Consider the following 16,952-nt stretch of genomic DNA (forward strand, 5'->3'; position numbering starts at 1 on the left):
ACAGGCTCACTCATCCACTTTGAACAGAGAATTAAGGAAGAAAAATCTCCAAGTTATGAAATTCTGGACCACTCTTTCAGTGTCTCAACAGCACTCTGTTTGCCTGCTTAAATTATACTTTGGCAATCAAGGTTGTGCAAGTGCTGGTCCAGTGCCTAGAAAACATAACATTTTAAGAGGACTGTGACCTAGCAAGGTCTCTTGCAATAGCTTTTCTCACTTTTCTAAAAAAAAAAATAAAATTATAATACCACAGTAGCAAGTATTTGCTCCTTTTTTTTCCTAATCTTTTAATCTGTTTAAGACAGGAAAGCTTCATAATGTACAATTTTAAACTGTCAAAATTTACAGAACAAAAAGAGTCAAATGTAAAACTGGTCATAACTCACAAATATCCCCATTAAAACTGTATAATACAGACATTAAGCCACAGGTCACTTTTCTATTTTTAGGAAAGTGTGCAAAGAGCTAATTGTATAGTACATGTAGATGTTAAAAGTGATGCCATGTAAGCAGGTCTGCTGCTGGTGCTATAAAAAATAGACAAGTATAAAATTACTTCTACAAAATTGGTTCATTTTTTTTGTTGCTTGTAATAAAAAAGTAGACTTGTAAGAACTTTCCTCCTCAACAAACAACAATGTTTTGAAACCAGTCATTGTAACTGTTATCCTGCTACACAGGATGAAACATAATTTAGCTAAATCAGAGAGTGGTAGGGAGAACAGCTTGTTCCAGAACCCACATGTGAATGCAGGAGTATGCTGCCCGATGGTGCATTTGTTGAACAGCACAGTCACTGTATCACTGCAGGGTGGGATGATTGCAGGTGTTTCAAGGTTGCTTCCTCTGATACTACAAAAGATAACCTAAGGACCACAAAACACAGTCACTGAGCTACTCGTAACATCACACTTTGCCGTTTGCACTAATGCACAACCCTTAGCACTCACTAAACACTTAAGGGGTAGAGGGCACGGTTCATACACAAAATGCTTGGTTTCATTTGGACAGGAAAGGAGAGGGAATGAGAGGGGAATAATGTTCTTTTTTTTCCTTGCTTTTGGGTTTCCCTTTGGCTTTGTCACCTTCCCAGACGGGCAGCATGGTCTGGCTGCAGGGGTCGGTGTCAGCCGGCTCCCGCTCAGCCACACACGCACGCACACGACGGGTCCTCAGCACCGGGGTCCCGCTCTTGTCACTTGGTCCCACACGTGTTGATGTTCTTCCCGTTGGCAGCATCCTCCACCAGCGAGATGTGGTAGTCAGTGGAGAGCGTGAGGTGGGAGATGCAGCCCACCAGCCCGCGCAGGTACTGCCGGTTCGTGTGCAGGGCGATTTCCCTCATGCCCCCTGCGGGAAAGGCAGCTCTCAGAAACTCCTCCTCACCAGCTCGGGCCTCTGCTCCTGCCTGGCAGGCTGCACACCCAGCAATGCCACCCCTAGTAATGCAACTCAGAAGGGAATTTTGATTTATAGGTTGCTTTGTGTTGTTTTAAGTAACGGTTTTAAGCACTTGAAACTACAGAGGGGATAAGCAGGAGGTAATGAATTAGGACACTAATTATTTATTTCAGAAATTGTATCATCAGTAAGAGCTGAGTCAGCTTGTGCCCAGGTGTGGGGTTTCTAGCTGCCTCTGGCTGTTTCTCTGTGTACCTGCCAGGAGTACACAGGGTGTCCTATAGTGCTCATCCCTCCTGATTCCCATTCCCCCGTTCCACTCAGAGAGGCCTCCTCACACAAAACTCCTGTGGCAGACTGGAGGCTGCTCTGTGACACCTCCACCAGGAGCTGGACAGAGCTGGACAGCCCTGCCTTGCAGCTGACCTCACTTATGTGTCCTGAATGTGAATAATTAGCACCCACCTATGTAGAGATCTCCATTGATATTTAACTGCCTCATCTTCCCAGGGGATTTACCGGTCCTGGCACCATAATCGTCCACGGTTACTTTGCCAGACTGTCCATCCCTGAAACAAAAAGCAAACCACTCTCATTCATCCAGCCTACAGTCAGAAGGGAGGAGGAGCAGTGGCATTTCCACTTGCCAGGAGACCACAGCAACTCAGAGCTGAGCTGGGCTCATGGTGAAGGCTTGGATGGAAATGGGAAGCCCCACAGACACAGTGTACTCAGGCCATCCAGACTTTTCAGGTTTTAGGATTTTTTTTTATAGATGTAAAAGACCTGCAAAGTGTGCAGGACACATTTTCAGAGCAGAAAGTGCTGGAAAATAATCAGATTGTACAGGTAGGGGACAGAGGGGAAGGGCACATTCTGACCTATTGTTAAAAATCAAATATAATGTTAAAAGTGAAGAGCAGAAGTTTCAACACCAGGGAAAAATGGGCAAGCTATGGTAAAACTTACTTTTAGGCAGTTTTGTTACTCACTAGAGATATTTTACATATGGTTAATAACAGTATTAACAGGAAAGCTACTTGATGGGTCCTATTCTCCCTGAATTTGGTAACAAGTTGAGCTAAATGTGATTTCCAGGGAATCAACCTCTCATAAAGAGAGGGATGTATGCTTTCCCTGCTGGACACAGCTGCCTCCCATGAGGTAATGAGTTATAAATATGAGTTATATATGCACGGCAAGATGTCTGCACCTCCTCCAAATAGAAAAACTAGGTTTACACTGTCTGTGCTCCAATGCTTGTGCCAGCCCACAAAACGCTCACCAGGGAATTTTAAAATGCAGACATTAAAGAAAAATACTCTTGACCGAAATGGTACGGGTTTAACAGAATGTCTGTCACAGCCCCAGAATAGCCCTGCATGATTTTGGCAGCCTGCCCTGAGCTGTGCCGAGCTGGCACTGTCACCTCAAACACAGCAATCCTTGTGCACTTCATCCTGAAACAGCCAAGCTGCTAACAGCTCCACTCCTAAGCGAGGTGTGAGTGTGGAGCCGCAGTGATTCACACCCCACCAGCCCCCAGGGACACCAACCAGCATCTTTAATGGCAGGGTGGCCCCCAGGTGCCCCCAGATGGAGCCTGCCCACTTATTGAACAGCTCTGGCTCTGTGCCACCCAGATCCCCCCAGATGGAGCCTGCCCACTTATTGAACAGCTCTGGCTCTGTGCCACCCAGATCCCCCCAGATGGAGCCTGCCCACTCACCGAACAGCTTTGACTCTGTGCCACCGGCCGTCGCTGAAAGAGCCGTTCACTGTGATGGAGGCAATGCCGCTGCCCAAATTGTAGCTACAGTTAAAAAAAAATTGAAATGTTACTGCCTTCCTTGAAAGGACCTGCTCAGGCATCCTTACTCCCTTTTGGCTCAGATTCTGGGGCAAGCAGTGGAGTCCCAGCAGCAGTGCTCTTATTTTGTAAAGTCAGTCTCATGGACAAGCAGGAGAACTCCCTGAGTCAGAGTGGGTGCCATCACCACCTTCCCATGGGAGCAGGATGAGAGCCTCTGCATGGCCATTCTTCCCCAAAGCAGGTGACTCTCAAGGTCAGTGATCTACAGTTCCAAATATGGCAAATAAATAAATTTCTGCAAGACCAAATAAGCATGCAACCCATAATTGGTCTACAAACCGTCTGAAATATAGGGAAGGTTTAGACCTGTGATGTTAGAAAAGATGAAGTCTAATAAATGCAGCTGCTTCAGCTTGCCACTCTAATTATTTCTTTGTGCGTGCTTCTACTAAAATAACTCAGCAGATATAATGTCCCCATCATGTTTACACTTCAGGCATCTTAATTTCTGGGTCCCTGAAGCTTGGGCCAACCTTAACAAAAGAGAAGTAGCTGCTACAGCACAGTGAGCTATTGAGTGCTCCGGATGAGCTAGCTGCTGCTGGACTTCAGCCTGTACAAAGCAGGAGGGATTAAAGCCAACATCACCATCTCTCCAAAAAAGACTGAACATGGAATGAACTCATGGCCAGGCTGAGGTTCTGAAGAACAGCACATTAAACTGTGAGCTGTCCAGTGCAAGCTGGTTACCCTAAATTTGTGTCCTCTCCAGGGGTTTAAGTGAGTCTCAGGCAAGCACCCCCTTTTACCCAGGATGCAGACACCAGTCTAGGTCAAAAACAACAAGAGGATTTGAGTGTTCAGGACTGCACCAAAATGTTAGACCTTTGATAACATAAATGAGATTCATATCCCTTATGAATCCCACTACAACAGCTATCTCCCTACAACAGTGGAGTAACCTTTGACAGAAGCAGGGTGCAACAGAAAGAATTTCTAGCAGTAAGTACACTGTACAGGGAATAAGGCCATAGAAAATGGGAAAGTAGAAGTGTGGTTTGGATTTCAAATTGGATCAGAACACAGACATCTAAACTTGAACTGCAGGAAAATTCTTCAGACAAATTCACAGCCCTGATAGTCTCTTGACTTCACCTCTCAAAAGATGAAAATCTAGCATGAGGATCAAGCTTTCAGAATTTTTTTTCTGCATTTGTCCTTTCACCATCTTCTCCGATGCTCCCCTTCAGTAAGCAGTTATGGCTTATGAGGGTTTTATTTTGGTAGATTAATTTTTCACCTTCCTAAATTAATGTGGAACGTACAAATATTTCAGTAAAATTCAGCTGGTTTGGACTAAAGCTTTTGACTACCTCTGAGGAAGAGCAACAACCTAATAAAAATTGCACTGTGTTTTGGAAACAGAACAGAGTGGCCACTTAGTATCATGCATGCTAGAAAGACAGTCCCTTCCAAAGACATTTAAACAACACACCCCTTCTGCAGAGTCAGTTCCTTGTTTATAAATCAATGAGGAAACTAAGAGTTTTTGCCAAGTTAACCACTGTTAAATCACATTTTTAAAAAAAGCTTTAAAAGAAATTAATTTAAATAGAAATGTGCAACTTATCTATACATTCATGGTAGCAAAGAGCAGCCAGTTAAGTAAAGTAAAAAAAAAATAGCTTGAATAATACTCTCTGCCACATGATCAATGGTATCTCACAACAATCCATGACAGTGATGGCATCTGTGATTTGCTGTTTCAGTGTTTGTCTAACACAACCTAAAGGAGCACCATGAGGTGCACAAGCCTTTCAAAACACAGGACTCCCAAAAAAGCACCATGCAAAGACTTGCACAGGGTGTGCCTGAGTGACTGCAAGGGAGAAAGAGATGCTGGAGCAAGACCCCAGCATTTCCCAACACTCCCCAGTTTCACCATTTTGGCAGCGGTATTACTGCTTAATTAATGATTCTGTGGATGGTGGCAGAAACAAGGTGTGGTGACAGCTGTGTGTGTGCGTCACAGGGCAGGATATCTGGGGGTTTGGGGTGGTGGAAGCCCTGCTCCTGTGTGCACTGTCTGGCAAAGGGTGAGCCCACAGTGAGCAGTGGCACCACCAAAGTTTGTCTTTGTCCCCTGCCAGCCCTGCCCTGCTCCGCCTGAGACAGATTTAATGGGTATGGGGAGGGCTTACCAAGAGTATTCACCCCCTCATAAGAAGGCTTTCAGAAAATCACAATAACGCCCTGGTACCTGAAAAACTGGGAAGGAGGAGTGATGCAAATCTTGCAGCACATCACCTATTCAACTTACATTCCCTCCCAGACAGCAAATGGGAACCATCATTGAACAAAACTTTGAGGATGAGAGTGTCTCACACTGTGCCAAAGGACAAGTGCACTGTATGTGTTGCAGCAATTCCTTTGAGCCCTGTGTGTTACACAAACAAGGGAAAGAAAAGCTCACCTGAATATTAATGCTCCTTCCTGAAGGCCTAGAGAGATGAAATCACTGTTGGGTCGCATGGGACTGTTTCCCCTCCACATCAAAAGGCCTTCCTTCATTGTGGTTTTAAACCTCATGAACACGTTCGTTCTTGTTCCTGATACCCTGTTTAATGCAGAAGAAGGAAATAATAGTAAAATACTAAATTGTGCCAGTCTTCTTTCAAAAAGGCATAAAAGATGATGCAGTATTTAGTCTCTGCTGGTCTAGTGGGTTACTCTCCTGCAACTCATTTACATGCTGATCTGTGAAGGATTCTGGCTCACATCCCCATTTCCATCATTTCAGAGCATGGGAATTTAACTCATCTCTCTACACAATAACTGCAAGGTAATCCCATACAATTAAGAGAAAATCCTTTTATTCCACTAGCCTAGTGTGAAATCTAGCCCAAAAAGCAGATTTTGAGAATGCCCAGTAGCTGTGATGCCCTCAGAAGCCAGAGGAAGGAGCATTAGAAGGGCAAATCAGTAAGTCCCAGTAGGTGGGAGGTGAGGACGCTGGTGAACCCTTCTCTACTCAGTGACTGAAATAAAGGTAGATGGAGGAATTTGTTGAAACAAGCCAAAATTTGCTGGAATGTGGGGATGTTCTAGGATAGGAAGAGGTCAAAAAAGTAACCTTGAGAATCTAAATGTTAGGCTAAAGCAGGAGTTAAAAAGGAGTTAAGGTCCTTAGTCTCTTTTGAGACACAAGCCCCGTATGGCTATTCTTTGCCCTCAAGGAAAACCAGCCCCTCTCCCTGTTTCTTGACAGGCTGCAAGATGCACAAGTATAATAAACTAAGCCACAAGGATATGCACTTAAAATGTATTTTCCCCTGAAATTTAAAAATATGGCAGAAGTACAGTTAGAAATATTGTAAGTACAGCTTAAAACATGCACATATACTACTTTCTCTCACATAAGGCTCCTAACATTATAACATTTAAGAAACAGAATAATTAGGTCTACAGGAGATACATTACCTTTTCAGGATATCTGGATTATCATATGTGAGGTAACTGCGACCAATAAATTGTGGGATTTCAATTGCTTCTGTAATGGCTGAGAAGTAAATACAACAAAATGAAGATAAGTGTCAGATAGCTGACTTGGAAATGGAAGGAAAAAATGTGACACGACTCTATTACTGATTTACTGCTGCAGTGGCAGGTACCTACCAGTGGCACAGAACTGAGCTGAACCCACACTGCTCTGCAAACAGGCACTGCCAGATTTTGCCCAAATGTAGGGGCAGCAGTTAAGGGAGTTTAAATGGCTGACAGTCCCTCTGCTTACAGCCTCCATGTCAGGAGCCTAATGTATTGCTCCACTACAAATGTTAGTGCAGAAAATTACGAAGCATTGGGAAAACATTGCAAATTTTCTCTTTACCCCCATTTCCACATTCCTTGATTCTCTATGTGTTCCAACACTCCCTCTTGCCAAAGACTGTGTATTAACCACCTTTGTTTATAGGCTGAGAAACTCCTCCCCAGCTGCTAACAGAGCACCACATGCAGAGCACATTAGGGACCTCTCACCCTGCCAAGGAGGCTGAGGCAGCACACACAACCTGTGAGCTGCCCCTGTTTTCTGTTTCAGTGTCTGTGACTGCCCTGAGTGGCTGCTGCCTGCCCAGAGCTCAGCCCTGGGGTGCAGTGTGGGGGGCAGGCTGTCTCAGGGAGCAGTCACAGAGCCCCACATCACTTTAGTCTATTGAAAACAGCCGGGGCTATGCTAAAGGCTGCATGGCAGAGGCTGTGGAGCCCTTTGGTGCACTCAACACTGCAGTGTAGCCTTGGGGGTCTTCTTCTGTGTCCCCCATACAGCATTTCTCTAGGGACAGCCCCAGGTGCCCCTATGGTGTATGGCTGGGACAGTGGCAAACACTGCAGCCAGAACTGGAGTGGGTGCACTGCTGCCCACAGAGAAGACTTTGGCAAAATAACTCAGCTGTGTGACATAAACCACAGAACATCCCTGATACAGAGCCCTTCACCAGGCTATGGGCACCGGCCCAAACAGATTTTTTTGTTGAGTGAGCATCCTACAGTTTGTTGCTGATCTCCCATAACTGACTGCTGCATTAATATAAGCTAGTTGTATAAATTACTTAAAATAGGTGCCTTCATCCTATTTTCTTACTGAGGAATAATCCCTTCAACCCACAGCTAATCCCATCTATATAAATTTCAAGCTTTCCAGGGCAAGGATGCTTGCTTTCTTTACGCAACACAGGGTCTGTCTGGGCTTTCAGAGCTCACTGTGACACAGATATGCAACAATTGGTGTGTCTGGCAGCCAGCAACAGTAATATGAAATTTAGCTCTAGGTGCCAAGACTGAGAATTTTAGATAGTGATGAATGACTGTTTTCATCCTTAGTGAAATCAGGAAAGCTGCCTAATGTGTCTAAAGAAACCACCACAGGCCATGTCCAGCCTGCAGTCTGCCAATGGCGTTGGAAGATTGCAGAAAGTTGTGTTACACTGGCCAAACATTCCTCGCCAGGTCTGACACTTCTTGCACTGGACAGCCTCTGATGGCAGCAGAGCATGAAAGGAGCCCTTGTTGTCCCTCCACATCCTGCACTGGAGCCCCACTGCTCTTGCCTTGAGCAAGGGAAGGTGCCCATGCCATGCAGCCACCTTTGCCTGTGCCAGAGTACTCTGATTTCCTCTAGAGAGCTTAATGGGCATTTACCTCTGCTTGCTCTTTGTTTGTTTCTCTGAGTCTGAGTGCAGAAAAACAAGCAAATTTTAGCAGTGCCCTTGATGCAGCCAGGATCTTTGCAGTTGCAAGGGAGCAGAGCCAGTAAGGAGATCTAGGACTACACACCTTCATTCTTTGCTCATCATGATTCAGCAGACCAGCACCAAAGCCCTCATGCCAAGCAGGTGTGAGTTCTGGACTGCAGGGCAGCCTCAAGTCACAACACTAAACCCTCAGCCAGCTACCTGGCCCTCTGCTCTGCAAATACAGGGACAGCTCTATAGCCACTGTTCTGAGCTTGGCAAATGCGTTGGATGAAGTTTGAAATATCAACAGCATGATGTTTAAGGAAGTACTATATAACCTTAGAAAATATTTTGGCTTAATGACAGAAACTTGACAGGCTCAATGGAAACCCAGCATCCCGACAAACACACAATGACAGAGCAGTTTTCACACAATTTGCAGTACTTACTGTTCAGGCAGTAACTTCCACACTCTGCAATGAGTCAGCACAAAACAAAACAAGAACATTCTGGGTTTATTATTCTAAAGCATAAAAATCGCCTTTAGCCCAATTTCATATCCACTTTTCCACAAATGTGTAATCTCCCACCTAACATTTGCATAAGTGGCTACAATCATCTGTGAAGGTAGTACCATTTTCATAACTGGTTTGCTCCAAGTATCTATCTTTGTCTGCTCAAAACACACAAAGGGACAAACAGGTGGGACCAGCAGCAAATTCTTCTGCTAGTCCTGTTTCTCAAATCTCAGTGACTCACCAGATTTTACCCAGGGATCAGCTCTAGCCAAGAGAAAACAAGAGTTTTCTGTTCTATTCTATCTTACAGTTAAAGTATAAAAATATCTTTAGCACTCCTCCAGCTTGGACAGAAGATATAAAACTTAGCAATGCCAGCAAAAACTCTACTGAATTTTCAGCAAATGATCCATTACAATATGAATGAATATCTCATATACTTCATACCAGCATTATTTGAGGTTTTAAGTGGTGTGTATAATTTTGACCAATGAGGTGAGCTCCATCAAAAGCACTTTGTTTTTTAGGTTTTTTTACAACAGCCTATCACCAAGAAGGATGGAGACAGCACCTTCACCTCACATATCTTCTGAGTGCACTAACCAAAACCCTGTGGTGAAACAGAAGTGACACAGATGTGCATCTCACTTTAACAATGTCTACATCCCAACAGAGACACAGGTAAGGATTATTTTGAGGAATCTGTTTCAGGTGGTTCTCATCAAGGCTGAGGTTCAGCAGCAACTCCATGCTCTGTGCCCATCTATCAGAAAACCTTTCCATTTTTTCGGGCAGCTGAGGCTGCACGAGTTCAGGGAGGTTGAGCTGCACCTGAATAGGAGCCACAGGTATCAGGAACAGAAACCAGCTGGCTCATGCTTTTGGACACCCTTAAAAATGAATAAAGATTGGATTCACATAGGCAGCAGCACCCAGCATCTGGCTAAGTCATAGGCAAAAGTGCTTCAGACTGTCTCTGAAAGCCTGGACATCCACTGAGGTGACAACAGGGAGGACATGCCAGCCAAGTGGCACCACTGCTGGTAGCACGAGCTCAGACACTGTTCCCTGGGCTCAGCACAGGCCAGGAGCTGAGCAGGGGTGGGGAGCTGCAGCCCCAGCACTGCCCACCAGACAGGCAGGCAGTCACTCACCCGGCTGCAAAGCATTCCCGTGAATGACTGCCCTGGGACACGTGTTGGTACTGCTGCAGACATCATCTTGAATTCAGGAATTTAGCACCCTGCACATACCTAGAAAGTCAAAATCCCAATTCTCCTGCATCTCTACAAAAAAGCCAGTGTAAATGACGTTGTTCCAGCTCTTAGTTAGACCACAACAACGTAAGCAAAGAGGTTTCTCGCATTGCATTTTATTATAATGCTTTTGTTCTAAGATATTGTCTGTTTTGAAAAAATAGCCAATATATTCATTCCAATTTAACCAAAACCACTACATTTAACTTTGAAGTTTATGACTGTGAGAAATGAAGCAGTGGGTGAAGACAATAATGTCAGCCAGCTCTTTTGAACCGAGTTTACTGTTACATTACAAAACCTCCCCTCAGGAATTTTTTAAGATCAAGCTTGACAGAAGTAAAAAGACTCCATCTAGTGGAATAACCCAAAGCACAGTTTTTAAACACTTCTCTTGCAATCTTATCCCTTTCCTGAATCTAGAGTTTAAACTATTACAGTGGCTCCAAAGAAAAGAGAATAATGTGCACGTGGATGAGTTTTCTCCTTGGTGGTCTCCTTTGCCCCACCAAGGCAGGATCTGTGCAGATGGTGCAATCTCTCCATCAGAGCAGTCAGTGCCTAGAACAGGGGCAGACCCTTCTGTGTGTGAGAGCAGCGTTTGCTCTCAGTTGTATGGCAGATAAAATTACAAGGGCTATCCATGCCCATGCTTCAGGATGTAACATAACTGCTGGCTGGAGGACCCTGGCAGGAATTCCCCCTTTGCACTGCACGGCACAAGGTGGGATGTGTACCAAGTGTGAGTGTTCAGTGTTGTTCACCATAAGCAACCAGATACCAGGCTGCTATCTATGGATCCTAGCCCCGTGCTGGGATAACAGTTACCACATTCCTAAATAACAAAACAAATTCTTCCCTAGATACATGGAAAGTGCACAGATAATAGAGGTGCTCTGGCCTCCAGGCTTTCTATTTAAAGGCATGTGTACAGTAGCAGTTGCAGGTGCTAAATCTTCCTTATTTTTGTGATCAGCTCCTGACCCCTGGGTTGATATCCAGCCCTTGTTACCTTTTTGGCAGTGCTGCCCATCAAAGCCTAGGGGACAGTCACACTCGTAGCTGTCCTTCTTGGGAACACAGGTGCCTCCATTGGCACACGGTGAGGTCACACAGGGGTGGGCAGCATTTATCAGGTTGATTCCAAAACTGAAATCCTGTTTCACATCAATTGTCCGGTCATTCAAGATAATCTATATGTTCAAAAAAAAAAAAAAAGGTGTGAAAAGACAATGTTAAAACTTCCAAATCCAGAGTATCCTACTGCTAGTTAGATGATTCCTCTGAAAGACTTCATTGAAATGTAACTCTCAAAGCTTGGCCAAATCCTATTCTTGTGTGTTTTCCAGCTGCAGAGGTCCAACTCATACTTTTGCTCCTCCTGATGCCCTGGAGAATAATCTCTTTTGTGTCCTGTGAAACAGCCTCAGGCAACCCCTATAAGGGGTGAAGCTGTGTGGAATTTTCAGGCCCTTGCCTGAACAGTGGTGCAATACTGCTTGTAGCTGAACTGTGAGCTGGGATGGTAAAATTAGATGAGTGCTGCTGAGGAAAAGCATTTCTGAGATCAGAAAACCCCCCAGGAGATGAGTGTTGACAACAGAAATACTAAACAGAACAGCTTGTTTTTCACATTTTCTATTGCTTTCTAGTATCTCATCTTGCCTGAAAGAAGCTAGAGTTAAGATGAATGGAAAACATAAATAATGACTTCACAAAACTGTTTGTATATAAATGGAAGAGAACTGCTAAATGCTGGGATTTTTCCAATATGTCAGCAGCATATGTTCTCCAAAATAAACCAACATTTGTATATCTCAGCTGACATCTCAGCAAGAGAGATTGCATGCAGGCACAGCATCTGATCTCAGCTACATCAAAATAAGTACATCTTTACAAACAATAGATTTTAAAGCCAGGACTGAGAAAGGCAATAGCTGCTCTGGCTCCTGATAACTTGGACAATGCACCTTAAGGGATCCAGACCAGAGAAGAGCACACAACTCTAACAGCAGAAAAAATATCCAGTCCTGTCATGTAATGAACCAGGGAAGACTCCATTATATTTTCAGCTTCTTTCAAAATTTTGTTGCAGAGGTTAACAAGCCTCCACTCATAAAAACACATCTTTTGTTTTAAACTTCTATTCAGTTTTCAGCCCTTGTCTCTCATAATGTCTTTTTCTGCATAATTCCATGACCATGTATCCAAAGAAATCTCATCCTTATCTAGGAACTAGAAGACCACAATAAAGTCACTTCTCAGACTTATCTAACTAAACTAAACGTATTGTGATCTTAGGTCTTTCTATGCACAGCATATTTTCCAGTACTTGGTGATGTTTGTAGCTCTGTTTCTGTATAGTTTTCCAAAATCCTACCATGTGTAAAGAAGGCAACCAAATGTTCCCAGCGCCCAAAAGGCAGGCAGTACTTTTCCTTGACATCCCATTCATGCCTCTGAGAATACAAATCCACCTTACTAACTACATCATAGAGATAAAGGCTCACACTCTGCATTTCCCAATACTTATCAGTGCCTTTATTGTACAACCCCTGACCTTGTAATTGTAACCTCTGTTAATTGCTCCCAGGGTCTCTGTCTTGCATCCCAAAATACATTGTGTTTAGTCAAGTCTACCTTCCCAATGATCTTCACATGTCTGACCTGTTCCTATCACTATTATTCACTCCCTCAGTTTTCCTGAACTTCGTGCTTTCTGCTGGACAGCTGACAAAGGCAGTAAAAAGTGTCAGACTGAGTGACTGAACCATTTACACTGAACTACAATTATTTTTCTATCCTGGAGCAATTGTTAACTGTAGAGCTTTAAATTATTTTTTTTTTAAAAAAACCCTACTATTAAAATTGTGGGGTTATTTGTTATTTCTTTGCACTAATCTGATGCAATTCACTCCTCTAACACTGTGAGGATTCAGGGCCAACCTTTCAACTTTATCCAATTATTTTAGGTATGTTTAGAAAGAAAAATGTAAGTTCAGCTTGCACTTTCATTTGATGATTTACTAGGCCTTTACAAACTGCACGCATGCTGAGGTGACCACACGGGAACATCATCCCTAAGGTCTGCTAACAATGGAAAACATCTCCTCCATTTATGTGCCTCATATAACATTGTAAGAGGGGAAAGCAGTATGGTGCTCATCTCCATGGTGGTGTAAGATGCACTAGGCAGACTTTTCACTGTGAAATAATAATTTAACCACTTCATGTTGGGCTCCTGAGGAGAAATCCTTGATTATTTTGAATATTGCCAGTCGAATAATGGCAGGTTTGCACAAAAAGCATGCATGGATACAACAGAAATAAATGCCCACAGTGTGTTTCTCTGGGCACACACCTTCTGGATGCTCCCACTGAAGGGTCTGAGTATCCCAGAGTTCTTCTTCACATCATCATAATTAGGGACTCCACCAATGAATATTTCAGAGCTGCATTTAATCTGTGTAAAAGCCCCCTGCAAGACACATAGAATAATATTTTATTAGAGTAGCTGGAACCATGCTTCTATCTTCAGATGAGCCTACATGAGTTGTCCTATAGCTTATTTCAATGCTTCTTCTTTGTACAATCAAGAAAGCCATTGTGGGACACTCTTGACTGACTTTACACTATCCCTGTCAGAAGTAGCTGAAAAATCTCAAGTATTTCAAAATGGCAATACTGAAGGAAGAAAGAAAGGAAAATGACTCATTGTGTTTTCTGACTACACATCTAGCTATATTTGCAAAGACTTGAGGTACAGTGATGTAAATCTGGAACCAGAATTGGGTTCATAAAGCTAAAATCAGAGCAAAGTTCATGCAGCAGAGACTCACTCAGTATTTCCAACATCTAAGAGATAACCTACTGGAAGATATGGGGCTAAATTAAAGAGACATTGAGTTTGCATCAATTACCAGAAGCAGCTGCTCAGGATACCTGATGGGAATATTCAGGATCCTGGAGTTAATGGGAAGACATTTAACAGCTAAATACAGAATAACTGTGTAACTCCAGTCCTGCAGGAGCTTCTGTGCCTTCATGGTTCCCAGTCACCCTCCTCTTGGAGCATTGCAATGCAGCACTTAAGAGGAAAAAAATGGGAGTGTTCACCTTAACTCATCTATCTAAAGAAATCTTGAGTGCTCCAGTCAAATGTTTCTCACTCAATTTGTTTCCTGACAGACAACTGGAATTTCAATTTGTTTAAATTTTTGAAGAAAAGTCAAAGTTTTGATAAAAAAGTTTCCCAGTTTTCTGAAAAGCCTGCTATGAGATTTTTCTGCTATGGGATTTTTTTGCTACAGGATCTGGAGTCTGGTTTTCTGTCTGCACTCTCCACTAGGTAAAAGACATTTCCCATGCAGGTCTAGCCTTGACTTTTATCAAGACAGAAAATGTATCTCTGTGCAGGCATTTAAGTGCTTAGAGTGAATATCCTGCTTGGTACAAGTACAGTTTCACTTTATCACAAATTTGACTCACTATGATCACTTGGTGAGTGAAGAACAAAAAGCAAGTCATCAACTGTCTAACTGCTCCAGCACTTACTCTGGCCTGCAAATTACTTTAGCAAGAAGAAGACAAAGAAACAATTCTCTTCAGGCCTACCTTTCCAGGACAACATTCAGGAAGAGGTAAAAAAAAACTGGGCATATACTTTTCAGCACGATACTTCCCCAAATTACACCTCTCATAGTGCACACATTGCTCAACAGACTTGGCCACAACAAGAGCCAACAGAAAAACCTCAGGAGGATATATGAGCCAGAACAAAAATGGGAGTCCAGTTCCATGTCAGGAGCAGGCACAGTCGGGTTCCAGTGGGATCCCTGCCTTTATGGGTGTCCTTGCCCTCAGAGGCAAGACCTTACGCACAAATTCCCAACTCTGGGCCTAAGAAAATGTTACCCTAAAGTGTACACTGTTTTAAGCTGGTAAGAGCTTTGAGAGCAACTGTCCAGTCTACCATGCAATCAGTTTGCATGTCTAACAGCTGCCTTCAGGACAAGTCTGCCAGGAGCTCACCTCTGCCATCCCTTCCACTGGCCTCTGCGTGTCCACCTGCAGGATCCCATTCTTGGCCGTGCGAGACACTCGCAGCTCGTGCCACTGGCCCAGGCTGACAGGCTCCTCACTCCTGTTTTAAGGGCAAGAAAATTTTCAAGCATGTAACACTGTGCCTTTCTGATACTCTGCAATGTTAAAAAGTCAAGTCCTCTGGGATGATTTTCTAAATAAAAAAGAAATATCAGCCACTGTGATTCTTCCCTTATAAGGAAGTAACAATCTTCTGAGCCCCATCAGCAAAGACCATATATCTAGAGCAAATAACAAGCACTCTAGTTTTATTTATAAATGAAACACTATCACCAGCACACACTTTAGACACCTCTGTGCTAGTTTATCTGCTCAGTCATTTATAACACATAAAAATGTGTTTTTGTCTCAGCTGTACATCCTCAATTCACTAAAAGCTTCCCACTTAATGGTTGGTCTAGCCCCACATTCTTCATCCTTTTTTAAATCAGAACTACTTTGTGTTGGTTTATCAGCTCTATTTATGCATCCTGTTACATTGACATTGACACACACACATGCAGCCCGGATGCTGTACATAGAAGGGAAGTAATTAAAAAATTATCCTAATGATGTGATGAGATCTTGGCTAAGAACAATAATCCCCAGTTGTGCAACGTATTCACCAGTCTCAAAGGAAGCATTTTTAAACAGTTCTTACAATCTTTACTGGCACAGCACTAATATGAATAGCAGCCTGTATGAAGGGCAAAACCACATTCCCCTTCACAAGTTCTATAGATCTTTGTATCTTGTTTTCAAACGCCATTTTACTACACTGCTTAAAACATTTTATGTCTAAATGAGATGTAGCAGACTTTCCTCCAGGAGGAATGGAAACTTGTGTTTGATTTACTGACCAAGGTGGAAAAATCAGAACTGTGTTATCTCAGACCCCTAAGACTTCCTAGCTTCAGTAAAAAAATACACAATTTCTGGGGATGAAATAATGTTTTGTATTTTCAGAATACTTGCATTTCAAAACAAAACAAAACAAAAAAGTATTTTGAAATGAAAAACATGGAAAAAATTGTAATCTGGAATAGTGAGTCAATAGTGATTCAAATCTGATTTAAAAACTTACATAATTTTGAAAATATGAAAGTAATATTTTCTTTTTTTTTCTTAACAATCAACATCAGTTTTGAAGCATTTCTGTTGTGGTTTTTTTTTCTGATCCTTCAAGTTTTGGTAAAGCTCATTTTTGTCTATTTTAATGATGCTGGCAGTATTACTTGACACTTCTGAATGATACTTGGTTCACAAAACCTCCACTAAAAATATTATCAAGCAATGCCAGTCACTCGTCCTCCTTCTTATGTAGCACCATTGAGGGTTTAACTGTCTTGGGTAAATCAACAGCTAAGGAAATCTAATCACCTTGAAGAAGTCAACATATACACATAAAGGAATCAGATAGGTTTGGCTACATAGTAAGTGGCCATACAGACATTATCTCCTCTGCTGCTTAGGTCTCATCCTGCTGACCCTCCTGCTTTCCTAGATTTAATTACAATCAGGGATGATTAGGCCTTGCAGAGTCATCACTTCAGAGCTCTTTTGTGGAATCATGGGCTTTTTGAAACCACCATGAGTTTGGTAACACTTTCTTGTGATGTTTGAACATTCCTGTCTCTTCATGTGC

The 16,952-nt window shown here is 42.9% G+C and overlaps 1 protein-coding gene across 2 annotated transcripts in view; it reads right to left on the reverse strand.

Moving 5' to 3' along the window:
• Positions 1–367: 367 nt before the first annotated feature.
• Positions 368–16,952, reverse strand: part of EGFLAM (EGF like, fibronectin type III and laminin G domains) — a 76,612-nt gene continuing 60,027 nt past the window's right edge. For both annotated transcript variants that reach the window (XM_054283439.1, XM_054283438.1), the window contains exons 16-24: positions 15,257–15,368; positions 13,587–13,703; positions 11,238–11,418; positions 8,901–8,924; positions 6,698–6,776; positions 5,691–5,834; positions 3,134–3,217; positions 1,870–1,973; positions 368–1,353 (exon numbers count right to left, since the gene is read on the reverse strand). In XM_054283439.1, coding sequence (XP_054139414.1) covers positions 1,199–1,353; positions 1,870–1,973; positions 3,134–3,217; positions 5,691–5,834; positions 6,698–6,776; positions 8,901–8,924; positions 11,238–11,418; positions 13,587–13,703; positions 15,257–15,368 — 1,000 coding nt within the window. In that variant the 3' untranslated portion in view covers positions 368–1,198. The remainder of the gene's footprint in view (positions 1,354–1,869; positions 1,974–3,133; positions 3,218–5,690; positions 5,835–6,697; positions 6,777–8,900; positions 8,925–11,237; positions 11,419–13,586; positions 13,704–15,256; positions 15,369–16,952) is intronic.

Source organism: Melozone crissalis, unplaced genomic scaffold (genome assembly GCF_028551555.1).
Source record: "Melozone crissalis strain CALT ecotype California unplaced genomic scaffold, PUWL_Pcris_2 ptg000036l_1, whole genome shotgun sequence".
Taxonomy (NCBI): domain Eukaryota; kingdom Metazoa; phylum Chordata; class Aves; order Passeriformes; family Passerellidae; genus Melozone; species Melozone crissalis.